Source organism: Pleurodeles waltl, chromosome 1_2, assembly GCF_031143425.1.
Source record: "Pleurodeles waltl isolate 20211129_DDA chromosome 1_2, aPleWal1.hap1.20221129, whole genome shotgun sequence".
NCBI lineage: Eukaryota > Metazoa > Chordata > Amphibia > Caudata > Salamandridae > Pleurodeles > Pleurodeles waltl.
In genome coordinates, this window is record NC_090437.1 from 1297881874 (window position 1) to 1297909713 (window position 27840).

At 42.0% G+C, this 27840-nt stretch overlaps 1 protein-coding gene across 1 annotated transcript in view; it reads right to left on the reverse strand.

The window, feature by feature from the left end:
• Positions 1–27840, reverse strand: part of PAIP2B (poly(A) binding protein interacting protein 2B) — a 71171-nt gene that overhangs the window by 22610 nt on the left and 20721 nt on the right. The window contains exons 2-3 of the mRNA XM_069205428.1: positions 22805–22956; positions 18610–18786 (exon numbers count right to left, since the gene is read on the reverse strand). Of these exons, the coding sequence (XP_069061529.1) occupies positions 18610–18786; positions 22805–22948 (321 nt within the window). The 5' untranslated portion in view covers positions 22949–22956. The remainder of the gene's footprint in view (positions 1–18609; positions 18787–22804; positions 22957–27840) is intronic.

Consider the following 27840-nt stretch of genomic DNA (forward strand, 5'->3'; position numbering starts at 1 on the left):
CTCTGTTTAATAGTTTACACAGTGGTGGGTAACTACTATATTACTTTTCCACTTCATTTTACAGAGTTTGGGTCTAGCTAATGGGTGTGTGTGTGTGTGTGTGTGTGTGTGTGTGTGTGTATAAATGTGTATACAAAAAGCATGTTTGCACCACAGTGGCATAGAGGTATTGAACAGGTTATAAATCTTTGTATGCAAGAGTAATTCTGTGAGCAAGTGACAGTTGATGTTTTTTGGTCCTACAGAAAGTTTAAGGGGAGAAAGTTTTTATGTAGTAGATAGTAACTTTAGTAAGGAGCTTTGAATTATTATATAGATTCTTCTCAGCACCACAATTTCTACTTAACATTGAAAACTGTGTGCACCAGGTTCTAAATTATGTATATCTGCTAGTTTTGCTAGACATGAGCTATCTGTAAAGTTTACCATGTGAAGAGTGCAGGCAGTATGTTCTCTAAATTGTGGTTATCTTTATTTTTTTTTAATAGTTTTTTTTGACAACTGCTGCAAGAATGCACACTATTAGTAGAATGTAATACTTTGATGCATTCGTCATGAGTTTCACTGTCTGCAAACAGTGTGGTACAAAGTAAACTATCTCCAAAGAGTGAACACTGTTAACAGTATCTACTACTCTACTTATTACCTTTACTTTTCAATATAGGTTCACTGAGTGACATGGGTTTGATACAGATTAATGGTGTAAGTTGCGGTCCCTAGGGACATGAGCCGCATGGCAAGGAAAATGCAAGGGGCTGTTGCGTTTTGGGGAACTGCTTGATGGGTCACCAAGAGTTTCCAGGAAGGCGTTGGGGGTAGATAAACTTTTTCTTTTTTTTTTTTTACATTTTCAAAGATTCGTCTAACGTGGTTTAAGTTATTAGCAACCCCCCCCAAAAAAAAAAATGCACTATGCAAAAAACAGACCCATTTGTAACTACCCAGTGTGTGTGTGTGTATATATATATATATATATATATATATATATATATATATATATATATATATATATATATATATATATATATATATATATATATATAGATATATATAGATATATATAGAGAGAGAGAAAGTGTGAAGAAAGGAGTAATAAAGTATAAGAGAAGAAGAGATGTCCATGCAAATGTAAATCTATATGCATATGTACAACTGTATTAACTTAGACTACAGGCTTCCGGGGAGGAGGTTGGGGGCATGTGAATCCGCAGCACAACATGCCACAAACAGATGTACACTGGGTAAGTGACAATTCCGTTCGATGGCATGTGTAGTTGCAGATACACATGCTATGCATAGACTACAAAGCAGTTTGTCCTCCCCAAATAGCGGGGGCTAGCCTGTAGGAGTTAAAGTTCTTTGAAAGAACGTCCTTAGGACAACTTGTCCTACTGTGGCTTGTGAGAAAACATCTGTGTTTAGTAAATGTATGAGGTGTTGACCATGTAGCTGCTTTACATGTATCAGCTATTTGTATGCTTCCTAAAAAAAAGTCATTGTTGCACCTTTCTTTCTTGTAGAATGTGCTTTAGGAGTGATTACAGGTGGTCTTTTTGCTTTGATATAGCATGTTTGTATACACCTAACAATCCATCTAGCTAAACCTTGTTTTGATATAGGATTGCCTGTATGTGGTTGTTGGAAAGCTACAAAACGTTTTGTTTTCCTAAATTGTTTAGTTGTCTTTTTAGTACATTAAAGCTCTTTTGAGATCTAATGTATGTAGAACTCTATCTGCCAGAAAATCTGGCTGTGGGAAGAAGACTGGCAGTTCAACAGTTTGTTTGATGTGAAATTGAGAGACTACTTTTGGTAGAAATTTAGGATTGATTTGTTCCAAGTACAACTTTGTGTTTGTGTACTTGGAAAAAAGGTTCAAGAGTAAAAGCTTGTATTTCACTTACTCTTTGTAAAGAAGTAATTGCCACAAGAAAGGCAACCTTCCATGTTAGAAATTGAATTTGGCAAGAGTGCATGGGTTCAAAAGGTGGTCCCATAAGCCTGGTAAGTACTATATTCAGATTCTATGTTGGAATTGGTGGTGTTCTTGGTGTAATGATGCGTTTTAAATCAGTCCATGAAAGCTTTAATAACAGGAACTCTAAATAAAGAGCTAAGAGCTATGTTGAATAGTTTGTAAAAATGCAGATATTGCAGTATGGTGTATTTGTAATGAGGAGAAAGCTAAATTTGATTTCTGCAAATGGAGTAAACAACATACAATGTCTTGTATTGATGCTGAGAGAGGATCTATGGTTTTAGATTGACAATAATAAACAAAATCTTTTCCATTTGTTTGCGTAGCACTGTCCAGTAGTGGGTTTACATGCTTGTTTAATAACTTCCATACACACTGATGGGAGTTTTAAATATCCAAATCCTATGACTTCAGGAGCCAAATCTCTAGATTGAGAGCTTTGGGGTCTGGATGTCTGATTTGACCTTTGTTTTGTGTTAACAAATCCAGCCTGCCTGGCAGTTTGGACTGAGGTACCACAGATAATTCTAGTAGTGTTGTGCGCCATGGCTGACGTGCCAATGTTGGTGCTACGACTATCATGTTGAGTGGAGTTTGATGCAACTTGTTGACCAGAAATGGAAGGAGTGGGGGAAAAGCGTAAGCAAATATCCCTGACCAATTGATCCACAGAGCATTGTCTTTGGACAGTGGATGTGGGTGTCTGGATGCGAAGTTTTGGCATTTTGTATTTATGTTCGTTCCGAATAGATCTGGTGTGCCCCACTTTTGAAATTACTTTTGAAGTACTTGAGGGTGAATCTCCCATTCGTGTGTTTGTTGGTGATTTCTGCTGAGGACATCTGCCAACTGATTGTCTATCCCTGGACTGTACTGTGCTACTAGATGAATTTTATTGTGAATTGCCCATTTCCAAATTGTTTGGGCTAGAAGGGACAGTTGAGATTAATGTGCCCCTCCCTGCTTGTTGAGATAATACATGGTTGTCATGTTGTCTGTTTTTATAAGAACATTCTTTTGTTTGAGAAGAGGTTGAAAAGCTTTGAGGGAAAGGAACACAGCTAATAACTCTAAATGATTTATGTGTAGCTGTTTATGGTTGACATCCCTTTGCCCTTGAACGTTGTGATTGTTTAAGTCATTGCTGCATCTGTTGTAATTATGGTCTGAGGCACAGGGTCTTGAAATGACCGCCCCTTTATTAAGTTGCTGCAATTACACCACTGATGGGACAGGTGTTTGGCAGTCTACCAACACTAGATCTTGAAGTTGACCGTGTACTTGTGACCACTGTTGTGCAAGGCACTGTTGTAAGGGCCTCATGTTTAATCTTGCATGTGGTACTATTGCAATGCAAGACGCCATCATTCCTAGTATTTTCATGACAAATCTTAGTGTATTTTTGATTTGGGTGTAGAAGTGGAATTAGATTTTGAAAAGCGTGCATCCTTTGTGTATTTGGATATGCTAGAGCTAGTTGAGTATTTAGAATAGCACACCTAAATACCGTTGTAATTGTGCTGGTTGAAGGTGTGACTTGGTAGTTTATAGAAACCCCTAGGGTGTGCAGAGTTTCTATCACTGTGTACGATTTTGCCATTGTGTACGACTGCTTGATTTTAGTAGCCAATCGTCTAGATATGGAAATACATGGATATGTTGTCTCCTTAGGTATGCCGCTACTACTGCTAAGCACTTTGTGAATACCCTTGAAGCTCTTATGCCGAAAGGTAACACTTTGAATTGTTAGTCTTTTCCTTGTATAACAAGCCGGAGGTATTTTCTGTGGGCTGGATGGGTATGTGGAAATACGCATCTTTGAGGTCTAATGCTGTCAAAGCTGTTTTTGTAGAAGTGGGATAACATCTTGCAGCGTTACCATGTGGAAATGTTCTAATAGGATATAGAGAGTTAGTGGCCTGAGGTCTAATATTGGCCTGAAGGGACCTTCTTTTTTGGGAATTAGGAAGTACAGTGAATAAACTCCTGTTCCTAGTTGAGACTGTGGAACTAACTATTGCTTGTTTGAGTAGTAGAGATTGAACCTCTTGCTGTAACAGAAATCTATGTTCTGGGGTTAATTTGTGATACCTTGGTGGAATAGTTGGAGTGTTTATCAATTCTAGGCAATAGCCACTGCGGATAATTAATAACACCCAATTGTCTGCTGTGATATTTTCCCAATGTGCGTGGAACTGTTGTAGTCTCCTCCCCCCCGCCTGGGACGCCACTCTTTCCTGCAGCATCAAATATCCTGCTTTCCTTATCAGGAGGGGGTGCATCTCCGGAGGACTGGCTATTTGCCCTCTTTCGTGCAGCACTAACCACTACTGAATCGGGAGGCACCTGATGGTTGAAATAATCAGGGGCAGAGGGTGCAGGCTTATGCTTTTTCTCTATTCTAGGTGTGATTATCCTTGCTTTCACAGGCTCATTAAAAATTTGGTCTGCTTGCTTTACCAGGCATGGCAGCATTGGGAGGCATTGGTACCTAGAATGCGTTGAGGATAACAACGTAATAAACAAAGTCTTCCTCTAATGATTGTGTGCATTGTTACCCCATGATAGGCTGCAGCCCTAGCTATCACTGGATTGTATACTGTAGTATCCTCAGGTGGATAAGGTTTAGAGGGGTAGGTGTCTGGGTCGTTGCTTGGGATGGGATCAGGGTCATAAAGATCCCATGGATCAACAGTGTCTTGTTGAGAATCAAACGAATGTGTTGGAGAATGCATTGGTGCAGGGCTGGTGTGAGGAGAGGTAGGTAGGAGCGGAGAATGAGGAGGAGAAGACCGAGGAGGTGCTGGCTTCTTTGCTTTGGCACTTTGGCTGGGTGCTGTGCAGTGTCCAATTCCTCTTGAAATGCCAGCTTTCTCTTTGTATTTAGTTGTGGTGCTGTAATGATTCTCCCAGTTTCTTTATGGATGTGTATCCTAGATTGTCACACCCATAATTTGAAGGATTGGTTCTATTTCAGACTCTTCCTCAGAGTTTTTATGGCTTTCGCGAAGTCTTTTGGAAATTCCTTGCTCCTCTGTATAACTTGTCTTTTTCAGTTCCGAAGTTTGATGTTTTTTCGGCATCGAAAATTATGAGGAAGGTCTTGGCTATGAAACAGTCTTTCTAATTTTCGACTCCGAAAATAGTCATTTTTTGCTGGTCTGAAATGGAGCCTTTGATCTCTGTTGACTCCGAAGTCGGAGGTGTGGCCTTGTTCAGCACCGAACCCGAGGGTCGGTCACGGAGTCTTTTTCTGGGCCGAACCAGGGCCTTCCGGCAGTAGTATACCCTAGGCCTTCTTTTGTTTTTTGTGTAGGGGTGGACATATCCACGTGCTGGCCGCTGTGATGGTCTGTCTTCGGATTCCTGCTCGGACTCTGTTTCTCGGATAGAGACCGCGTTTGTGTCTGTTCCCTTTTCGGTAACGTCAAAATGTTCCCCGCTCTTCAACACCATTTCCAGCCTTCTTGCTCTTCGGTCTCTAAGAGTCTATTTCGAGCAGAACAAATACAGGCCTCGCAGTTTTCCTCACAATGGTCTGAAAAAAGGCAGAGGTTGCAAACTAGATGTTGGTCTGTGTATGGGTACTTGGAGTGGCACCGAGGGCAGAATCGGAATGGAGTCCGATCCATGAGGCTCTCCATGCAGTCAGCCCGAATAGGCTTGAGTTGGGCACGCACGCCCTGAAGGGTGAACAAAGTGATTTTCAGACGGTACTACTGCTACGATATAATACCAACGGAAAAGGTTTTCTAAAGTTTTCCAATTTGAAATTTCAGAGCGAGAGGAAACTCGTCCAAACCAGACAGTAGAAAAAACAAAAAAAACAAAGGAGTCGATGACCATGCGCAATGGAACCAAGGAGGAGTCACTCCATCCTGTGACTCTAAAAGACTTCGCCGAAGAAAAACACTCCGAGACCACCACTAGATGTCGGAATCCATATGCATAGCATGTGTATCTGCAGCTACACATGCCATCGAACATACATACACACATACTTTTAATTTTTTTATTTATTTTTACACACACTAGTAAAAAGCTTTATTTTTATTAAAAAAATATATTAATGACTTGTAAAATGATTGTGAAAATATATATTTTAAAACATTAACATGAGGAGTGAAAATGTACCCTTCTCCAAATACATAAAGGGAATCCCAAAAAAATAATGATCCAATATTAATCAGGAAAAAAAGGTAGATCAAAATAGCAACATGTAATCAGCAAATGCAGCAGAAAAATTTATGGCACTTAGCCTGTTCTTAGATTCAAACTCCGGGCACGGAGGTAAAAGATCATCCGTGAAATTCTCTTTTACTGAACATAGTAATCCATAATGTCCATAAAGCAATTGGACTACAATTTACTAGCCTTCAACATGACCATTAACGGTTCCAGTAAACTCAGTTAGTCTCCTTGCTAACCCAAATGCCATATTGTGTATTGCTACAGTAATTTTGACAGAAGTTGGAATGTGTTAATTATGCCTGGAATAGAATTATTCATACACCTTAATGATTATAAATTGTCTTTCAAATGTCAGACTTATAAATGTGTGATCAGAAAAATATCTAACTTTTCAGGAAGTGCTTCTTTTCTCCCAGAGCATTATGGACATACAGATTCCTTGTTTGGCACAAGGGCTCTCCCCCCACCCCTTTCATTGTGATCTGACCAGAGATGTGCTCCACCTTTTTTCCCCTCCTTCCAGCACTGGCCAGGGAGTACGAGGCTCCAGTGGCAGCTCAGCACTTAGAGAACAGAGGAAATAGAGGACTGTGCAGTACGAACAGAGGGGCCTTTGCAAGTCTTCAAGCTAAGGCAGACCAAACTACAGCACGTCTCCTAAGGAATGACCGTGCTACCATCTTCAGATAGTACAGATATTCCAGGATTACCCAAAATTATTAGAACTGCCTTCTTCAGAAGACTAGAGATCAATGAGACTCTCCCTGCCCTAGACAAATTCCACAGATCCATATAAAAGGTGTTTCAGACACACCATTTGGCAACAGTGGTCTGGGGAAGATTTGCATGGCCAGTCCCCCACAACTCGTGCAGGAACAGTTTCCGGAGCAATAAAAATAAAAAATAAAAATATTAAGTTCTTTGCATCAAGGGTCATAGCTGGCCAGGGATAGTTCTCCAAAAACAATGACAGGTGGACCCACTAAAAACTGAGGGTTTTTCATAAGGGAGGTATCCTTTTTTCCCCTACAAAACTTAGAGGCATGCAGTCATATTCCCAAAGCATGTGTGGGAAAGGCCGCCCTTCCCAGTTTACTTATTCTAAAACCTCAAAATGTCAACAGTTCGGTTTGTTGTTTTTTTGTTGCATAGTGCAAACTTTGTATGTTCTGATCAAATATGCAAAACATGTATAGCTGCAGGTGCCCAAAACAATGCAGTAAGGCCTTAGACTTTTGAGTGAGATTTCAATATGACCTACCCAGTGCTTGTAGGAAGGGATTAGCCTGCTACACTTTAGTTACTGTGGATATTAATGAAGATCCACCAACAGAGAAAAACTTACTTTGCTGTAACTCTAATTCTCCATCTCAACAGTATCTTCATTAAATATCCCAGTCCTAATCTCCAAAGCACCACAGGAGTGGTGGCTAAGAATCCAGAGACAAGTACACATTAATACCAGCACACCATCGAAATATAAAAAAGTACTAACAGACAGCTGATGCAGTCATGGGCAGCCTTAAAGTGACAGTTTCAATCTCATCTAAGCTAGACTGCACCCCATGAAAAAAAGTTCGTCTTTTACGTTCAAACAGGGAAATGCAAACCTTCTTGGGCAAGAAGGCTGCTATAGATTTAATTTTAAACATTTTTAGAATGGTTTTAATACATTTTGCTATACACTTGATTTATAAAACATACGGGTAACATTTACTTGCAGAGTTCAACCCTCTAGATTGTTGCAGGATTGAATGCATGTGTAGTACTAGCCAGCATTTATGAATTTTATGAAGACATCACTGAGAACTGGTGCTACATGTAATTAACTGTATCCCTCATGCTATGGAAAATCCTTTCTGTTAAAGAGATCCATACGCAGTCACTGCATTATCAACCACGGCTTGCAAACAGCAAATCACAGTAGGGCGTTTTTGGCAGGCAACTTATGTCAGGAGCTGGCGAGGCACATTACAGAACATTATCTTACTGGAATAAGACGGTGGTATCCCAGTAAGTAAGCCCTGCCCAATCTGAATATAAGTGACATAACGACTACAAGGGATATTTATTGGCCCAACAAGCTCTTACAGTCCCCGAGTTTTCCAGACTTCACCTTGAGGCATCCATGAGGCAACCAAGGTGGCAAAATAAAACACTGATTTGAAAAATATTTCGCGCAGTGGTGACAAAGTGGAAGAAAAGAGAAAATGACGTGCAGTGGTAATGGCATGCCACAGAATAGGCCATAAAACAAACCGGGTCAACTGCATGGTGAAGGCCTGCTCTTCTCTGGACTACCGCCCGTTAAGTGCCACAGTGGGATGGGCACCAGATCAAAGCTTTCACAGATGCCCCAGGCATTCTGTATTTGGCTTCATATAGAAAATATAAAGTGGAGCACCCAGAAAAGGTTCCTCGTACAGCTGCTCCCTACAGGCACACTAGAAACATTGATTGCCAGACATTACATTCATGCCTAGGGTGCACCAACCACTGGCAATCAGCTTGGGTGTGGGGGGGGGGTTGACCTTGTCCCACAGCTGCTCAGTGCAGACAGTTCATCATGGAACAGAATAATTCCTCTTCGGGGTCTGCTAGACACTGCAAGCAGTATGCTTAGTTCATATGCCTTCATCTTGCATTGTGCGACTCAAAGCATCAACTGAGGCTGATCAATCAGTAGCACCAGGCATAGAAGAGCGAAGGTTTCATTGGTTATTATGAGAAAGCAGGACACCAATTGCAAGGTTGCAAATCATATGTCTGAGAAAACAGAATTACCACACCAACCGCCACCTCAGCATACAAGCACAGCAACAATATGTACAAATTTCCATCCCTAAGGACCATCTTATCGGTCAGTTCAAACACCATTCCAGCAAGAACAACAAGTGCTGCCAAAACCAATAGTTTGACCAAGGCAATTCGGCACTCAATTTTTTTTTACAAATATATGCAAATTAACTTATTCTTACATAAAAGATACAAATGGCAATGTAAAGGGGGTTAGCATGCAAAATAAAATAAAAATATAAAAAAGTATTATTTTGTATTTATCAAATCAAGTAGATTTGCGGCCTACCAGCCAGGTCACGGAACTAGCATGTGAATGAGCAACGGATGAAGAGTTCTTGAAAATATTTATCTATCATTACAGGAGGCTGTTAAGAAACCTAGGGCGGCCTCTAAGTTAAACATCTGCAGCTGGAGGGAGGTGATCAGAAAATGGAAGACAGCATATAGATCAGAAGGTAACTAGTGATGAAGGTAACAAGTCATTATAAAGGTTACATCGTCATAGTACATAGCTGCTCTCCAAGGACAAAATGGTTGCTCAAACCATTTTACTAAGTTGGTATCACTTCATGAGGAAGCCTCAGTAACCGTTCCAGCAAAAGTGTGTGGGTGGACAATATTGCTGCTCATCTGTCACAATACTCTTGGGAATGCCATGGCACCATGCCCTCAGACACTGGATAGAAGATACATCTCAGAAGAAGAGGCGGGTGCAGTCGAGATGCAGGATGTATCCTATCTGCCACATGTGGCATCAAATGTATTTATTTTGCTGACAGTATTGTTAAACGTGTATGGAACACAGCAGCTTGGTCAGGACCATTGTCATAATGATTATCAATGGCTAATCTGTAAAACTCAGGTTCTGTGCAGATAGCATTTAACAGCACACATAAAACCCAAGTAATATGCTTCAGAATAGAAATAATCAGTGGAAGAAAGATTTCTTCCTTTAGGTGCTACGGTTTAATTTTCTGGAAAAGGAATGTAAGGAAGGTTCTTAAATGCACCTTCTATTTCTGCCCATGGTTCTGAGGTATACAGGGCTGCTAGCTCACTGATGATTATGCCAGACCCAACAGGAAATAGTAAGACTTCCAAGATAAGTCACAGCAGGCCGCAGGTTCAAAGGGATGCTAGCCTAAATCGGCAATTAAGATGCAGAGTGGATAAAATGCAAATATAACTTGTCAGCCAAACTGCTTCCAAAACCACATCTGGCAGTGCAAAAGGGGGTTCAAGGTTTTTATTTCGATTCGTAGGAACTGAAGTAGAGTTTCTATTGTAACCAAGTGAAAGCCAGTTGTTGGTAAGTGGATTAATGGTAAGCGTAGGTAGGTACCTACACTTGGCAATAGGCCACAATCCCCCTATAGGTCCAGTCAAGGTCTCAAATTAATCCTTGTTCAATTCTTGGTAGCTTGGCCCACGAGCAGTTAGGCTTAATTTATGAGACCGGTGTGTAAAGCATTTAATAGCAACAAAAACAGTAAATAAGCAAGAACACACAAAAATACAATACCAATTCGTAAATATAGAAAATATTTGTAACTTTAAAATGACACCAAAACAACAAACATCCAATGTAGGGAAACAGAGATATGTGTGTTTAAAGATTAAATGTTAAAAAAGTAAAATAATGCGTTCTAGTGCCTAAAACCCAAAACATGCCACTCCGGGACATCTGGTCGCACTCTACCAGGGTAAAGTCAAAGTTTGAAGCAGACGGCGATGGAGCTCAGTTGGGCTACACTGAGCGGTAAGCCTCAGTAATTTTATTTTACCTTCTCTCATCGGACATGGCTCCTCTTCAGCCCGGGCTGCGATGAAACGATGGTGGCTTGCTTCAGCGCAGGGTCCTAGTCAACTCCTGGAACTCTTGTCAACGGGGAAAGCTCCAGAGCTTCAGCAGGACGAACCTGAAATTCATGACAGGTCGTAGTTTGACGTCACCAGCTTGACTCCGACAAATCGGTCACCTTATGGAGCTTTTTTCCAAAGTTGCTCCAAACTTCTGGACCTTCATCCAGAAATACTTTGTGTCCTCAAAGCATCCACAAACTTGATCCGAGGTTCCAAAAGCTCTGAACTACTCAATGGAAGTTGGGACTCGCGCTTTGCATCGCGTTATGCGCCTCTATACTGCGATATTATTTTAAAAGCTACCTTTATAACTATTTGTGTTCTTTTTTAGTTGTTTATTGCCCTGATTTTATAGGACTTATTGTAACCCCCTTACCTGCACTCTAATCGGTTCTCCCACCGCTGTTTGGCGGGTCCGGTCTCTGGGGTATTGATTTTGGGTGCCATCTTGGAGTGGTGGTCACTTTGGGCACCATCTTGGAGTGGTGATCACTCTGGGTGGGGTTGCGGACGAGCGGTCTAGCGCTCCGGCTGAGTGGAGGGACGCCTATTTAAAGCTCCCCCCAACGCGCAGCGGATACGCGCAGCGGGCGTGCCTTCGCCGTGCCAGAGTCGTGCCCGTCTGCGCTAAGGAAGCGCAGCTCGTGGCAGAACTCTGGACCTGGTAATCATGACTGTTCGTTTGAGAACCTATAGTAGGTCCGATTTACTGGCCCTTCGGGGTCAATGTACACGTTGCGAGTGTTCGCCTGTAGGCCCGTTGTGTGGCCCATATCACTGTAGGTGCGGTGTATGGTCATTGGAACCCCCCTCCCTTATACGCTCCTTAGGGCCTGCTGTAAAGAGGATAGGACAACGGGACTTGAGTATCTGGAGCTTAAACGTCAGATCTGTGGTAAAGCACTATCAGGAGATTTACGACCTTCTTGCTGATGGTTCGCCGGATGTGCTTTTTCTGACGGAAACGTGGCTCCAGGACTCAGACTCCTCGATAACTAACTTAGCTTTTCCCCCAGAATATGCTATTTTTACTTTAAATCGTACGACTAGAGGTGGAGGTATTGCGATGGTCACCAAACGGTGTTATCCCTGTCAGTGGAAAGCCGCTGAACTTTTGGGGTGTGAGGGTGCCCTATTTAAAATAGCGTTTAGTCATCAGTTTACCTTCTCTGGGTTATTAATTTACTGGCCTCCGGGCTGTGATTCTGTTTTTAGGGCTACTCTTCCTGAGTATATTAGCATAGAGGCACTAGGATGCGCAAATTTTAATGTTGTGGGAGATCTTAATCTCCATTTGGACTGTCCTTCCTTACCTACTATTAGGAGCTTTTTGGTGGATCTTGAGGCTTTACAGCTCTCGCAGATGATTACCTTCCCCACACATAAAGGTGGTCATATTCTTGACCCGTTCTTCACAAATTTAGAAGGTCTCAGAGTTCTTGGTTCCTCTCAGTTGGTCTGGACAGACCACATGCTGGTGAAAATGGCATCTCTTAAGAGGGTCTGTAGACAGGCCGAAAGATTATGGAGGAAGTCATATGACTCTGATCTGAAAATATGTTATCTTGCTAAAATCAAGATTTATCACAGGGCAGTGTGTCAAACTCGTGCCTCCTTTTATGCTCAACAGTTTCAGAATTCTACCAATCCATCGAAACTTATTTTTAAAGTATTAAAGGACCTGATGGCGAAGAGAGTAATTGCAGGGGAAATATGCTCAGATTCACATTGTGAGGGTTTGGCCTCTTTCTTTCATGAAAAAGTGCAAGCCATCTATCGCACTTTCCCAACGGGTTCCCTGATGCTAGAGCAGGTTGGTCGCACCTTAGGTGAGGGGGAATGTCTTTCCATCTTACCCCCCTTATCTCTGGAGATGTTTGACTATCTCAGCGCCAAAATTAAGTCTGGCTCTCCGGCTGACCCGTTGAAACCCGCCCAACTTAAGACTCTGGCACCGGTTTGCCGCTCCCCGGTACTGTTCTTGATCAACCTGTCTCTTCTGGAGTGGTTCCCGTTAGATGGAAGCAGGCAGTAGTTACGCCAATTCTGAAGAAGGCGACCCTTGACCCCCTTAAACCTGAAAGCTACCGCCCTATCTCCCTTGGGCCACGAAAATAGCAGAGGCCCATGTGAATGCCACTCTTACAGACCACCTTGGTAGGTTTAACATTCTTGATCCTACCCAGAACGGGTTCCGCGCGGGCCATAGTACGGAGACGGCCCTCCTCTCGATGGTCGAGCATCTGCGCTCCGTGATGGATTCCGGTCGGACGGCAGCACTGTTATTAGATCTTAGTGCCGCCTTCGACACGGTCTCGCACGGAATTCGGATTCGGCGTCTTGAGGAGGTGGGTGTTTCTGGCTCCGCCTTGCACTGGTTTTGTTCCTTCCTTATGGATAGGTCATTCCAGGTGGCGATCCTGCCCGGTAAGTCGTCACTCTACCCGTTAGACCAGGGAGTCCCACAGGGGTCTTCACTGAGTCCCACCCTTTTCAATCTGTATGTGAGACCATTGGCTGCGGTCGTCAAGCGGTGGGGCCTAACCATGGTATCCTACGCAGATGATACGCAGCTGGCGGTCACACTGAGTGGGGACTCAGACCTGGAGGCTCCCAGGTTTTGTGATGGTCTGCGGGAAGTGGCTAACTGGATGAAATCCAACTGTCTCCAGTTAAACACCAAAAAGACGGAGATTATGGTGGTTGGTAAACAGGTGGTTTTGTGGGATGATAAATGGTGGCCTTCGGAGTTGGGTGTGACTCCCCTCCCAGCGGCAGAGATAAAAAGTTGGGGGTATGGTTTGATTCTTCTCTGAGTTTCATCTGTCATACCAAGAAGGTGGCGGCTTCTTGCTATGGCATCAGAGGACTTCGACCTATCCTCAAATTCTTTGATGCACCTACAAGACAGCTGGTGGTTCAAGCATCAGTGCTGTCTAGGTTGGACTATGCCAACTCCCTACTGGCGGGGATAAACCAGTCAGAATTTCGGCGGCTCCAGCGGGTTCAAAACGCTGCGGCCCGACTGGTGACTGGTCTCCCCAGGCGATGTTCGGTGTCCAATACTCTGCGCTCTCTCCACTGGCTCCCTGTGCAGCAGAGGATTAGATTTAAGGTTCTCTGTTTTGCATTTAAAATCTTAAAGGGTACTTCCCCGCAAATCATGGAGAAATTGCTGATTCCTTATGTTCCCTCTCGCACTCTTAGATCGTTAGGCCAGAACTTAGCAGTGGTTCCGTGCTTTAAGCTGAGCAGAATTGGGGGCCGCTCTTTTCGAGTCCTGGCAGCGAGTTGGTGGAATTCTCTTCCTCCACAAATCCAGGCCATTGATGAGCTCCTTCAGTTTAGGCGGGCTATTAAGACCTTTTTATTCGTCTAAGCTTATCTGTTGTGTTTTGTCTTCTTTTGCCCGCTTTTAGTGCTGGGTTGTGTTTACCTTCTCAAAGCGCCGGGACGCCCCTTTGCTGGGGCAGCTGTGCGCGGTACAAATAAAAATAACATAACATAACTACAGTTCCCAGATGCATCTGGCCAGAATCCTCAAATGGCCACTGGATGCTGGTCTGCTGGACGTTTCTTGCAGGACTTGGTGCAGGGGGGCTCTGGTTAGCTCCTTTGTACCTATAACTTACAGGAGTTCACTCCTGGAGTTGCAGAAGCAAGGCAAAGTTCTTTTCTTGATGAAGCCCAAAGTGTGCACTGGTGAAGCCCTTTTGAGTGCAGTGTTCAGATGCAGGCCAGGGGTCCAGTAGGGCAGTCCTTCTCCAGCATCTTCTTCCAACAGGGATCTCAAGCTCTGCCATATTTATCCTTGCTCTGGGTGATAGACAGCAGGGGGTGTAGGCCAACAATCTGGGGGTGACCACTTCCTGTTAAGTGTGGCAAAAATCAACCCCAGAAAGCCACATTCTATATTAAAAAAAAAAAAAAAAATCCAACTTGGAGGAAATCTCTCCTTGGAAGTTACATCTGGCTGAGCCCACCTAATGGTGGGGTCAAGTTTCCCTACCACACATCCTCCAGCCCCTCTCCTAATCTAATCAGTGGGGCTCCTAGATGTCTGGGGGTGCAGGAAATGGGGGAAGGTCCATTTTCTGTACCAAGTGGTTTTCCCTCCTTTGAGTACCAGCTTGGCTACCCCCCCCCCCTAAAATCCTGCTCTGCCATTTGCTGTAGCAGTTCTCCACCCCCAAATGCTTCCTTTGTGTCAGCCCATGCCACTTCACACCTCACTAAGGTGGTCCGGCTCAGGCTGCCATGGCTGACCAATCAGGAAAGGGCACTACAGGGCTCAGAAAGAGTTCTAAAACTGTCCCTGTACTAGTTATATTAAATTCAACATTGGCAAGTTGTTGGATTTATTACAACATTTACTTTGGTACTGAACTTGCTATATTTAGCTCATCTCCACTGAAAATAAGACTATTATTTTAAAATTAAGTCTACGAAGTTAGCCTATGGGGCCCATTGACTACAATGGGGAACAAGCATTTGCAATGCAATAGGTCTCCCTTTTGAGTTATAGCTATTGGCATTGTAAATTGAGAACTGTCTCACATTTCAACTAGCAGATAAGCCTGAGAAGATTTATGGCCCCAATAGAGGAGATGAGCAATGCCCTGTGTGCTTTGTCTTGAGTGCTGGCAGGAAGGGGCCCTGGAGAGATATAGACTCAAGATGCAGTACGAGGCTAAGCAAGTTTCATTGCTTCTAGGTTTAGCTTCATTATACCACATCGAGCATATTGTGGCTTTCGTGAACAGTGGGTAAAAAACACAGGTGTTTCTTTCGTAAGATAAGGTTATTTTATGAGCCAGATGTAAACGAGGACAGCACTGGAATAAAGCCAAAACAAATGTTGGCGACATAGGAGGAGGTGGGAGGAACGGAATGCTGCAATAAAACCTAGGCAGCTACCAGCCGAAAACACCCAATGTGAAAGGGGAGCACCAAAGGAATAACAAAAATAGTCTGTCACAACAACAGATAAAAAAAAACAAGGTGGAATAATACAGTAGTTGGCCACTGATCTGAAATAGAAAAAGGAGGGAGTAAAGGCAGAACTGACCACTAGCGAGCAAGGTGTTTTTTTTTTTTTTTTTCTTTTTTTTTTTTTAAGGACTTCAACTAACAAATGAAATCGCTTTAAGCCATAAGCAGCATACTAAAAGAAAACACGAGGTTGAACGCTTAATCTCGACCTAAAAACAAACGTGGCTGTTCTTCCCTCACCAGGGCTTATAAAACATCTTTTAGAAAGTACCTGCTTTTATTTACACTGCACCCAGCCCTGGAGGCGCTGAGGGCAGACCAAGGTGACAGATGTAAAAAAAGGAGGGAAACAACAACAAAAAAAAAAAAAAAAAGTGTAGTTTAAGACTTTGGAAGTACTTTTAATTCTACAGTCGAATTTGGAGTTAGCTTCAACTTAAAAAGCAGTCAGCAATGCAGGCCTACCTTTAAAAGGACACAGGCCACCACAGCAGTGCACCTATCTATAATGGGGTCCCTAAACCTGCATGCCCAACCATATACTAGGGACTTACAGGTAGGTTGTCAGAGCTAGTTATAATTAGGTCTCATTATCATATACCATTTTACACACAGCACTGGCCCTGGGTAGTACTGCCCAGGGAACAGTCAAAGTCAGTAACCAACAGAATCAGTCCAAACGTTTGGGGAGTGATCAGGGGGCAAAAAAAAAAAAAAATAATAATAAATAAAGGACTTTCCCACTCGATGTTACACCAGATTTTTTGTAAAAATAAAAATCTACGTCAAGCAGTTATGTGATCTACTACTTTAAGGAAAGTATAACAAGTGTGTTGCTGGGTTCTGTGCCTGGTGAAGTGTTCTGTCCCAGAAAGCTCTTAGAGACTCCTACACACAAAATCAACAGCCACCACTGGAAGATGGACCACCAATCCCAGATTAAATACAACAACAACAAAAATGACAAGGACAGGCTTTACTTACGTCTTAGAAGATATCCACTGCAAGACAGATTACTCTCCTAGCAAATCCTATTAAAATTTAAAGGCAAGGAAGACCAGGTGGCTAGTGAACACTGGGACAAAAACAGGAGACCTTTGCCTTGAAAGACTAGAATGCTTTCAGCAGATCAGATAAGGTCTGTGCAAAACGGCTTGAATGGCAGTCAGCAATTTGGTTTGCCAATGACTATTCTTTAGTGTACATGATCTGTAGCAGTACAACAACTTTGTTGGAGTCAAAGGAATTAGTGTTTTTTTTATTTTTTTATAAGTCTCTGGCTACAGGTAAAATGGTTCAGCAATATTTTCTGCAGACAAAATACACATTCATGTTCCTAGCAACTATATAGGACCCATCCAAACTTCTGCACAATGTTTTCTTTGCCATAGTGAACGTAAACATACACTCCTGAACATTACCTAACAACAAGGAGGCAGAGAAGTCGAACTTGTGCCATAGGCCTAGAACACTGCCCAACACAATCAAACCTGCTTGTCCAAACAACCAATGTTGCTTCTTGTAAGAAGATGAGGCCTTCTGCCTCCATGGGTAATGGATTACACTTCAAGAAAGTCAAACTAAATAAGGGGGCAAAGTAAACATACTTTGGGGCTCAGAATCGGTTGTCCATAGACTACAAGATGGGCATCGTAGTCAGGCTTCTTTCAAATCCGTATGAGATCTTGAGGTCAGCCATAGCAGGTCTGAGTCAAACAAGTGTAGAAATCAAGCAAGGTGGGAGCTGACGAGTTCCAAAGTCTAGCTACTGCACAGTACCATCTGACAATAATATCTGGTAATAGGAAAAGAAGGACAGTCACATACTCTAGACTACCATTCAGCAGTTCAAGGTAGCTGATTAGTAGGAGAGATGTGCATCTTGAAGTGAATGGTCGGTTCAAACAGTCACCAGGGCAGACTGAGCGGACGCCATGAACCACCTGGGAAGACAGGCATGCTCAAGATCTGGAGTGTGTCAGAAACTACATGCAGAATCAAAAGGTTCTGCTATCACTCAATTTAAGTAAAAGCAGCAATTCCAATTGAAAACCGCAGAAAACTAAACTTCTCAAAAGCTGGAGGGGGTGAGTGGGGTGGAGTATCTTTTACAACTATAGGTAGTTTCTATTTGGGCTTTAGGGGTGGTATTGGTGTTCTAGTCACAATAGGTCAGAAGGGATTTCCCAAAAATTCTCACTGTGAATCTTGTGTGGTGAAACGAATTTGTGTTTATGGAGGATTTTTTGAAATATTTCCATACTTGCTATCAAGATTACACAAAGGAGACCAGGGGTATTTTGATAACTGCCTTCCCTTCAAAACCTAATCGCCATTGTTTAAGAAAAAAAAAAAAAAAAAAAAAAAAGTAAAACTAGGGTGGGGGGTTCAAAGAAATGGGTCACTAAAAGGCCTCCGAGTGCTGCTTATTCTTGGTCAGGCTAGAATCATATCTGTGGCATGTTTCCACTTACCTAAACTTGGATAGAGGTTTGGAAATCACAAGAAAAAAAATGGAACACTAAGGAAATCAAAACAAAGGTCTATAAAAGTCACTTAAAAACCAAGTGCAGTCTTTCTGGTTAAGCAGAAATAATTTTAAGATGCACTTTTCAAATACAAAAATCCCTTACTGGAACACAGTGATTTGAAAAATTTGACAATCTTTCTCATTACAACGGCAGCAGTGAACAATTCCTCTACGCATTTGTAACCACCAGTTCATGTCTGGGCTAGTGATTTAACTATGCAATGGTGATGTGCATTAATAATGTCATTCCATTTACCAAAATGTCCTCTGAAACGCGACCATCGTTGACCGTGAGCCCATTTAACTGTTGCTGTAGCTGCCCTAACCCTTGAGGCAAGTCGCGGGATGGAATGAACCAATCCTGGTCTTCTTCATCAAGCATTTCTTGGAAACAACGATCAAGGAAATCCTGTTCTTGCAGCTCTTCCTCCACCTAAAAATGGAGTAAACAAATAATAATAATAATATATATTTATATATATGGAGGATTTCCCAACAAAGTATTTCAATGCAATATTCGATTACTATTCTGCATGTAATACTAAGGAAATGTACTTGTGATAGTGGTTCTCGAAAGTGAGCATCCTGCAACATTCTAGTCCTAAAATTCACAGCCTACATCCCTATTTTACATACATATCTGCTCAGCTACATAGACTAATCAGAAGAAAATCAAAGTAGCGACCCCAAATCTTTTTCCACTGCATGAAAGGAATTCATACATGCAAATTAAATCATGAAAAATAAGGATGAAGAAATATATTGCTGTCTGTCAGGTGGACAGCCATTCGACAGATGAAGACAGAAAGCCACCTTTTTAAAATATTTATACAGGACAGAAGAAGCCTACAATCAAATTGCAAAAGGCACTGATCAGCACTTACTACAAGATGGTCCCCACACATTCAGGCATTTTTATTCACAGGAGGATGTATATTATCCATGTGCCGTACCGATTACAGTACTTTGCAAATGTGCAGTATTTCATTTTAAGAAGCTTTTTTTTCCATATCGAATCACCACCCCACTGTATTTTCATCTCATAATTTGCGCCCAGGACAACTAAATTGCTTTCATGTATATTAAGAGGATATATAGCAATGCATAAATTAACTCCCCCCCGCCCCCCCAGTGGTTCGTAATATCACGTCTCATTTCTAAGCCGTTACACTTTTGGTGGGGAAGAAACCGAGGATCAGACAAGGTTATCAAGTGCAGAAACTGCAATGATCCAACTACAGTCACCACCATAGCCACAAATACACGTTCTTTGAAAGGTATGGACAAATTAATAGAGAACATGAGATTTTCTAACTCATGCATGCCTTTTAAAAGCACCGAGTCACGATTGCACCAGAGATGGCAGTTCGTTAATGCCAGATACATGCACCATCAGGCATTTCTATATGATCAAGCAGGTCTACATATTACATGCGTTCTTAAACGTTACTTGGACTCCAAATTGTAGCAACATTAAACAGTTTCATATAAGTCAATGGCAGAGAAGGCTTCACCGCTGGCCTGAAACCTTAAAGCAGCAGAAAATCATTCTGCAAACTACATCTGGCTATGACAAAACAGGACTAAGCGATACCTTGAAGATGACGAGCCCCATAATTCAATTAGTCAGAGGAATTTAGGAGAGAACCTCTTAATATTCAGGAAAACAAAACATTTCCCGTTTCTGTTAAGTATCCTCTAGTCCAGAAAGTACAAACATCCATGAGGAAAACAGTCTTGCTTCTACTAGAGATGCATTTACCATCATTGTTTTCCGACCCCCAACTAGAAGTCAGCCTGATTTCTGGAAGAAATCTTGAGTTCCTGCAAAAGGCTTGGATTTCAATTGAACACTTGTTAGATATTTACTTTCGCCCTTGAAATAGCTCAACTGTTTTGAAATGTTGTAACTAACATGGTTAACTATTTGAAGACTTTTCTTGGGACTAAGTGGTGTTACAGGTTACTGTGCAGTATCTTTTGTAGTTTGGCTGTTTACGGTCAGTATCCCAACATTGACAGACCTACTGAAGGACCAAATTACCCCTTTTGAGCACCACAGAGCACTCAATCCAGGACAAAGCTGGCAGCTCAGAAGAATACACACACACACAATAGAAATACTTTAGCTTGCTAGTAGCAGTTGCCCTTAAGGTAAACGTAATTTTTTTGGGGCCTAGCTCTGGTCCGCTAGGCGTACTCTTTAGCGAGAGCTCTTCTCCTGCAAAAGGGCTTGAAAGGTGAGCAAGGGGTGCTAATACATTGCCTCTGGACTGATATCTGGGCATGGACCAAATGGACAGCAACAGCTGGAGGAGATTGCGCCAGCAAGGATGCCTCAGAGTGCAGCCTTCAAGACCTCCATCAACCTTTACCACTGCCTGCTGAGGTCAACAAAGACGACAGCCCTTGCAGCACACATTGAAACCAGCACCACCAAGAAACTTTTCAACATAGTTAAGGAACTCTCTAACCTGGCTGCCGTCAGAAACATCACACCCTCACAGGAGCTGTGCAACAACCTTGCACACTTCTTCCACAACAAGATCGCAACCATATACAGAAACTTCAAACCCCAACCCACACCTACGGGGCTCTTCAAAAGATATGCCACCACCATAACCAACACTAACCACATAATGACCACCTGGAACATCCTCTCCCCTGGACATTACATCCAACATGAAATCCATCCACTCGGGAGCTACCACAGACCCATGCCCGCACAACATATTTAACCTTTGAGAAAAAAGAAAAAAAAAATGCCACATTTTCAGCACCCTGCTCAACACCTCTATCACCCCTGCCTCAACATTTCAAGACACCTGGAAGCACGCCCAAGTCAGACCACTACAAAAACAAAAAACAAAATTGTCATCCAAGGGGACACGCTCAGATTGATCACCTCCTTAGACCGGAGAACCCAGGATCCACCTCCCCCAATTTTCACCTCTGAACCAAAGGAGATCACCTGTGGTGCCCCTCTTTCCCACCCCCCCACCCCAGGGCTCATCCCTCACCCCCATGCTCTTCAACGCATATATGACCTCAGTTGCCAACTGCCGACGGATCTCAAGGTCTCAACAATTTAATGCAGACAATACCCAACTCATCCTTTCACCCACTGACAACCCCTCCACCAGAACCAACTTCCACAGATGCATGACAAGCGTCACTGACTGGATGAAGAACTGCCTGCCTGCAGCTGAGCACATACAAGACAGAAGTAGTGATCTTTGGCAGTAGCAGCAACACATGGAACAACTCCTGGGGAGAGGGTACCAGACCTAGGACCCGCAGCCACTCCCACTGACCATGCTAGAAACCTCAGAGTAATCATTCACAATAAGCTCATCATGAAATCACAGATCAACGCTTTCTCCTACTCCTACACCTGCTTCTTCACTTTGCGCATGCTACATAGGATCTTCAAGTGGCTACCCCTACATACGATATGCACAGTGACATTGGTCCCCATCACCAGCTGACTAGACTATGGCAATGCCCTCTACATAAAGAATCTCTGCACACCTTCTACAGAGAATTCAGACCACACAGAAAGCCACAGCCAGACTCATCCTCAGCCTTCCCAGACAAACCCACATCACAATCTACCTCAGGCATCCCCACTGGCACCCTGTACAGAAGAGATGCCCAATCCAGTTTTAAACCACGCACACAAGGCTCTACACAAGCAAGGACCTGCATACACTAACCACCGCCTGAACTTCCACAACCATTGAGAAGACTACGCTCTGCCTCCCTTTTACCTACCCATACTCTCTACATCTACCAAAGCAGAGGCTTACTGCATTAAATAAGCTGTTACACAGCGTATTTCTATACTTAGTTATCCACTTCCAAGGTTGAGACTGCAAAGGTTATTAGAGTGCACAACTTCACGTGGAGGAGTAAGCAAGCATACCTCAACAAAAATCTGAACGTGGTCAGACAAGGAAACCACAATACTACTTATTCTGGTTTAGGAGCATTGTTTAAGTCTTATACGGTTATCCTTTCTAGCAGAGAACATTTTTTATACTTTGACCAAAAAGTGTTCTTTAGGGTTGGGTGGAGAAAAATTGGAGATGCGCGTTAATACAATCCAGGCAACAGGAAATTTCCCAGCACCACACAAACTAGAAAGATTACATTCTATATTCTGAGACTATACATGTTTAAATAATTAAACCATAACTAGCTTAGGAAGACTGCAGAAGTAGTTATGAATACCCAACACACTGCCTCCAGGGAGCTTCAGATGACAATCACGATAAACACTTGCCTAGAGTTACATCTGGCCCTGTGGGCTATACAGAAATGGCATAGGATTTCAGTGATGAAAAACTGCTGATGAGATCTGCATGTGAATTTCAAGTATGAAGGACCACATATTTGAGGTTAGTAATAACAGCATTAATTTGAATAGAGTGACAAGTTGAAATCTTCACCTGCCGATTGAAGTCTTCCTCGTTCTCCATCCACATGTACTCTTCAAACGGGTTGGATTCATTTTCGTCATGCCCGTTCACTACCTGGTCATCTTTAGATTTGTTGTTCGATGTTGTGTTGGACGCATTTGAGCCATTCATCATTATAGATTCTAAAAAGGAAAAAAAAAAATAAAAATACCTTTTACATTTGAGTTCAAAGTGCTAGTAGCTTTAAGGCGGTAGCAGTAATGCAGCATCCCCATTTACTGATTACCTCCTCACACTTTCTGAAAACAGGCACAATTTTGGCATAATGCCTCCTGCTACATCAAAGTTTAATACTAAGAAATCGAGGAGGACAACTAAGTATGGGCGCCACTGGTTATTGGTAGACAATGCCTATAAAAATTTCACACAACATGTTAAATCAGCTGAGCCTGGGCTACCAACCAACCACCAAAGTACCAAATGCCTTCTATTATCAACGTAAAATTTATATAAAAAGTGGACAGAATTTTTCAAATTGAAGAGAGAAAAAAAAGGAAATAACCAAGCTTGACAAATTTTATTGTAACTGAAGCCTACAAAAAAAAAAAAATAATAATAATAATAATAATACAAACAAGATGTCTAGCTGGCAGAACTTTAGCTGTGCCTCCCCATCACCTAACAGTGCAGCACAAGTGGTAACCAGAAAACAATAGAATGTACTTTTAACACTTTTTCCTTTGAAAGGCCAGTGAGGCTCAGAAAATAAGCATTGGCAAGGCCACTAGTTCTAGTTTGTAACTGAAAGTGCCTTTGCATTCAATGATGGGTGTAGGTTTTTCAAAACGTCATTGCAGCAGTCGTGCATCCATTCATCAGACGGACTCATTCATCCACTAATATAAACACAATAAGATCATGCAACTCATCATAAAGCAAGATAAATCAAAGGAACTAAAGTAGAAAAAAACATGCTGCCATCTTAACATGGCAGGCGTATGCTTGCAATAATAAATGAAACCACAACAGCCAGTGGCTGCCTTGCAGTGGTGCTGTGAATTACAATGTAAAATTTTGGTAGACATTTATATTTGTCAATAAAATCAAAGTTTGAAGTGACATACGTAGGAGATGAAATAAGGTGACCAGCATTGGCAATGCAAATAGGTCAGACTTACCCAAAAATAAAATGGTCATGCCAAAAATATATATATATATATACACACACACACACACACACACACACACACACACACACACACATATACACACACACATATACACACACATATACACACACATATATACATATACACACACATATATACATATACACACACATATATATACACACACACACACATATATACACACACACACATATACACACACACACACATATACACACACACACACATACATATACACACACACATATACATATACACACACACATATATATACACACACACATATATATACACACACACACATATATACACACACACACATATATATATGTATATACACACACACATATACACACACACTAATGTGCCTCCTCTATGAGGCTGCCAAACAAAACCCCCTAAATTATCTTGTTAACGAAGACACTAATAGGATAACAATGGAGTGGGTGCACTCCTGACAGGTAGCTGCAAAAATAAACACTTTATAACATGTTGCAGGAATGCACTTTAGGGTCGAGCCTGTGTATCGCTTGCGAGATGCTGTAGAAGTTAGAAAAGGGCTCGGAGCCCTGTCCATGTAACATCAGTGTCTTTCATTGGTTTGTGGGCTTGTCTTTTAAAATCTGCTTTCTTTTATTAGCGGAAGGCATGCAAACGTCATGCCTTTTCCGGTGGTTAGTCCTCCTCGAGCGCAGCGACCATGTACTGAAAATATACGAGGCTCGCTGTTTTCCGTCCGGTTTGTGGACTACTTTTTTTCTTTCTTTGCAGCGTGATCTCGCTTGTTTAGCAGCGCGATTGTGCTCGTTTTTTTTTCTTCCATTTAATGAGGCAAGAAAAGTCCGGTTGGGAGTTTATAACTGCTAATAGCTCTAACTCTGAGAAATGCGAGACGCGTTGCATTGCAAATGCTTGTTTTGTGGAAGCACACAACTTTTGCCCAATAAAAACTCCTGGTTCCCAAAGTGTGGGCGGAGCAAAAGCCCCTCTGCTGGTTCTCACATAATTGTCTGGCGACAGCTGCACTGCCAAGCCTAGACCACATTTAATTTAAAACAGTTCGAGCTAATTATAACTTGCACATCATCAGGCACTGCTTATGACCTCACGTTACTCATGACATGTTAAATTACATCACTGATATCAACCCTGATGAGATTAAGCAGAACACCATAGTCATAAACAGCATAGTAAAAGTTAGTGTGTACATGTGTGAGTCAATAGCATGGGAGCAGTATATGCCCTGGAGACCAGTGTAATAGAGCATTATAAGGGTTATTCGGTAAACAGCTTATAAATCACTAATATGTGGGGTGGAAGAAGCACTCCATCTTAAGCAAGGTAAAGGCTGAAAGCACCCTATGTAGGTTTCAGGGGTATGTTTGAAAGTAGGTTATGGCTGAAAGATAAAGCCTTGTCTAAAAAATCTTTAAGAAAAGCCAATGCTGCTGTGGACAATACATTACCTGCGGTGGATATCTAGGCACTTGCCCAAGGTAATACTTGTAATACACTGGTATAGACAGACTATTAAGACAGTCTCTATAAGACTATTTATTTCCAGAAAATAGGAGAGCCCCACTTTGAGGTAGTTTATCTCAATTATATTGTTAGCACAGTTGTATAGTTGTATGCCGATCTCAGGAATGTGTGTAGTGTATTTTACCCAACCACAGAGAAATACAGCCAGACACGTTGTCTTTACAGCTGCAAACGTACACCTGTCAACCATTTGACTTAATACTGTGGGTCATGTGAAGTCTTTAAGAAGGTGATCCCATTAATATTAATAGAAAATAAATAGGTGGAGTGTTGAATTACTTCATGTCCACAAACCCTACAGGACGATGTCACAATGACTGACTGATGTCAATGTCATTTAACGTCTCACAAGTGATGTAATAAGAGGTCATAAGCAGGGCCACTGGGATTATGAGATTGTGCGACCGCAGCAAATCTAGCATAATTAGAGATTTGCCACAAAATCCATCAGGTGCCGCATAATCTGCAGATTTTAACAACTTTTGATTTTAGCTCAAACGGTTCAAAAATTACAAAAAAATGCATCAACACGTGGTGTTGTGGAAGGCGCTTTGCAAAGTTGGACTGGTCACTTTCTGTTACTTATTGTTATACTTGGGTGTGAGTTGGAACCAATGAGGTGCAACCAATGGCCAAACTGTTACCAAGTTTAACAAGCATTGGCAATGCCAACAGGTCTCGGCAATCAGAGAGCTACAGGCAATGGCAATGTTAATGCCCTGGGGCTGGTTTTATTAATATACGCACTGCATTAACATAGCCAACGCCCTTGGTTCTTGGAGTGCCGAGTAGGCCTGGCATGGCTTTACACACCACAACCAGGGTATGGGTGTCAGCTAAGAAAAGGCACTCCTGCTTCGATACAGTGGCAGCACTCACTCTCGTGAGCCCCGTGAACATTACAACTCTCCTTGTCAGGAGCCACATTCCGGTCCCTGCACGTTAACTCATCAAGTAGCTGAGCGGCTGACATCATTCAGCCCACCTACTCCAGTGCGGGCTGTTCGAGTACCGAAGCTTCTATGCCAGAAACACAGAAAATGGAACAAGTGGCGTTGACGCAGGACTAATCAACTGTGAAAAATAACACGGGCATTTTTAAATTATACTTTCATTACATGATTTTTTGGGGGGCCATAAAGAATGTTATCCCAGATCAAAATTGTTTCAGACTCTTAATATTTGTAGCATCTTTAACACAAATATATACAGGCCTCAGTCAGAAAGTGGAGGAGCAATGAAGAAGCCTTTAAATCTCCTTGTCACATTTGATGAGTTTTCAGATAAAGAGGCAGAAAGTCAGTTTGTCTTACAATGAATTTTTCTTCTCAATGCAGAGTACCTGGGTTTTGTCCGTTTTTTATCAACACAAAACAAATAGCTAAGTCAACTGTACAAACATTTCCAAAATATATTTCAGTAGTTGTGAAAGCCCTTTGTACTTGTGTGATGAAAAAAAAAAATATGAGATGAAAACAAATCAACACTTTACTTGGTTGTGTGTAAAGAAGAAATATGTTTTCTGAAACTCGATTTCCACAGATTGTTACTACATTATGTAGTTTTATCAGTGAAGCTGCAACTTAGTGGAAAGGTTTTTGGACATGTTCTGTCTGTAAATGTCAGTGTGCAATCACATCATGCTTTAGTAATCGATTTATTAAAAGTGAGTGTTTAAACAAACTGAGAAACACTCCTGCCCTGATGGCAATGCTATTAGCAAACTAAGAGGCAAGTAATGGATCATGTATTCCCTATATGTGGGCTTGATTCTTTTGCTACCTGGAGCAAACATTTAGCCTATTTAATCAATCTGAGACGTTTTTATACAGACGAAATGCTGAGCTCACATATTTGAAGGTGCACTTGTGTGACAAAGAATAAGGCAACACTATAAGCTAAAATATTTGATCTAGGATCAAAAAATTTGAGACCCGTTTACGGGTCAAGTACATTGCAGTTATGGTAGAGTAGTTTATTCAATTTACTCGACCTGCAGGTTTAGTAACTTTTAGGATTGAGGCTGGCAACAATACACTCACTAGACATACAGGGATTCCGCACTCCCAAGAATGTCCACTGTAGAAATTAATACACCAAAGCTAGCGGTTGCAACAAGAGCGATGCTCTATTCTTTTACAGATTGTGTATGTGCACAAAATGCACATCGGAGAACGGCGGGGCGGAAACAGGCGCTTGTTTAGTTTGTTTTCAGAACTTAACACATACGCTCGTGTTTACAGAAGCTCATTTTCTTTTCTGCAGCATTTAACATATTACAAGTGCTCGGGTTTGCAGCCCAAAAAAAAAAAAAAAAACCTGAAACTTCCCCTG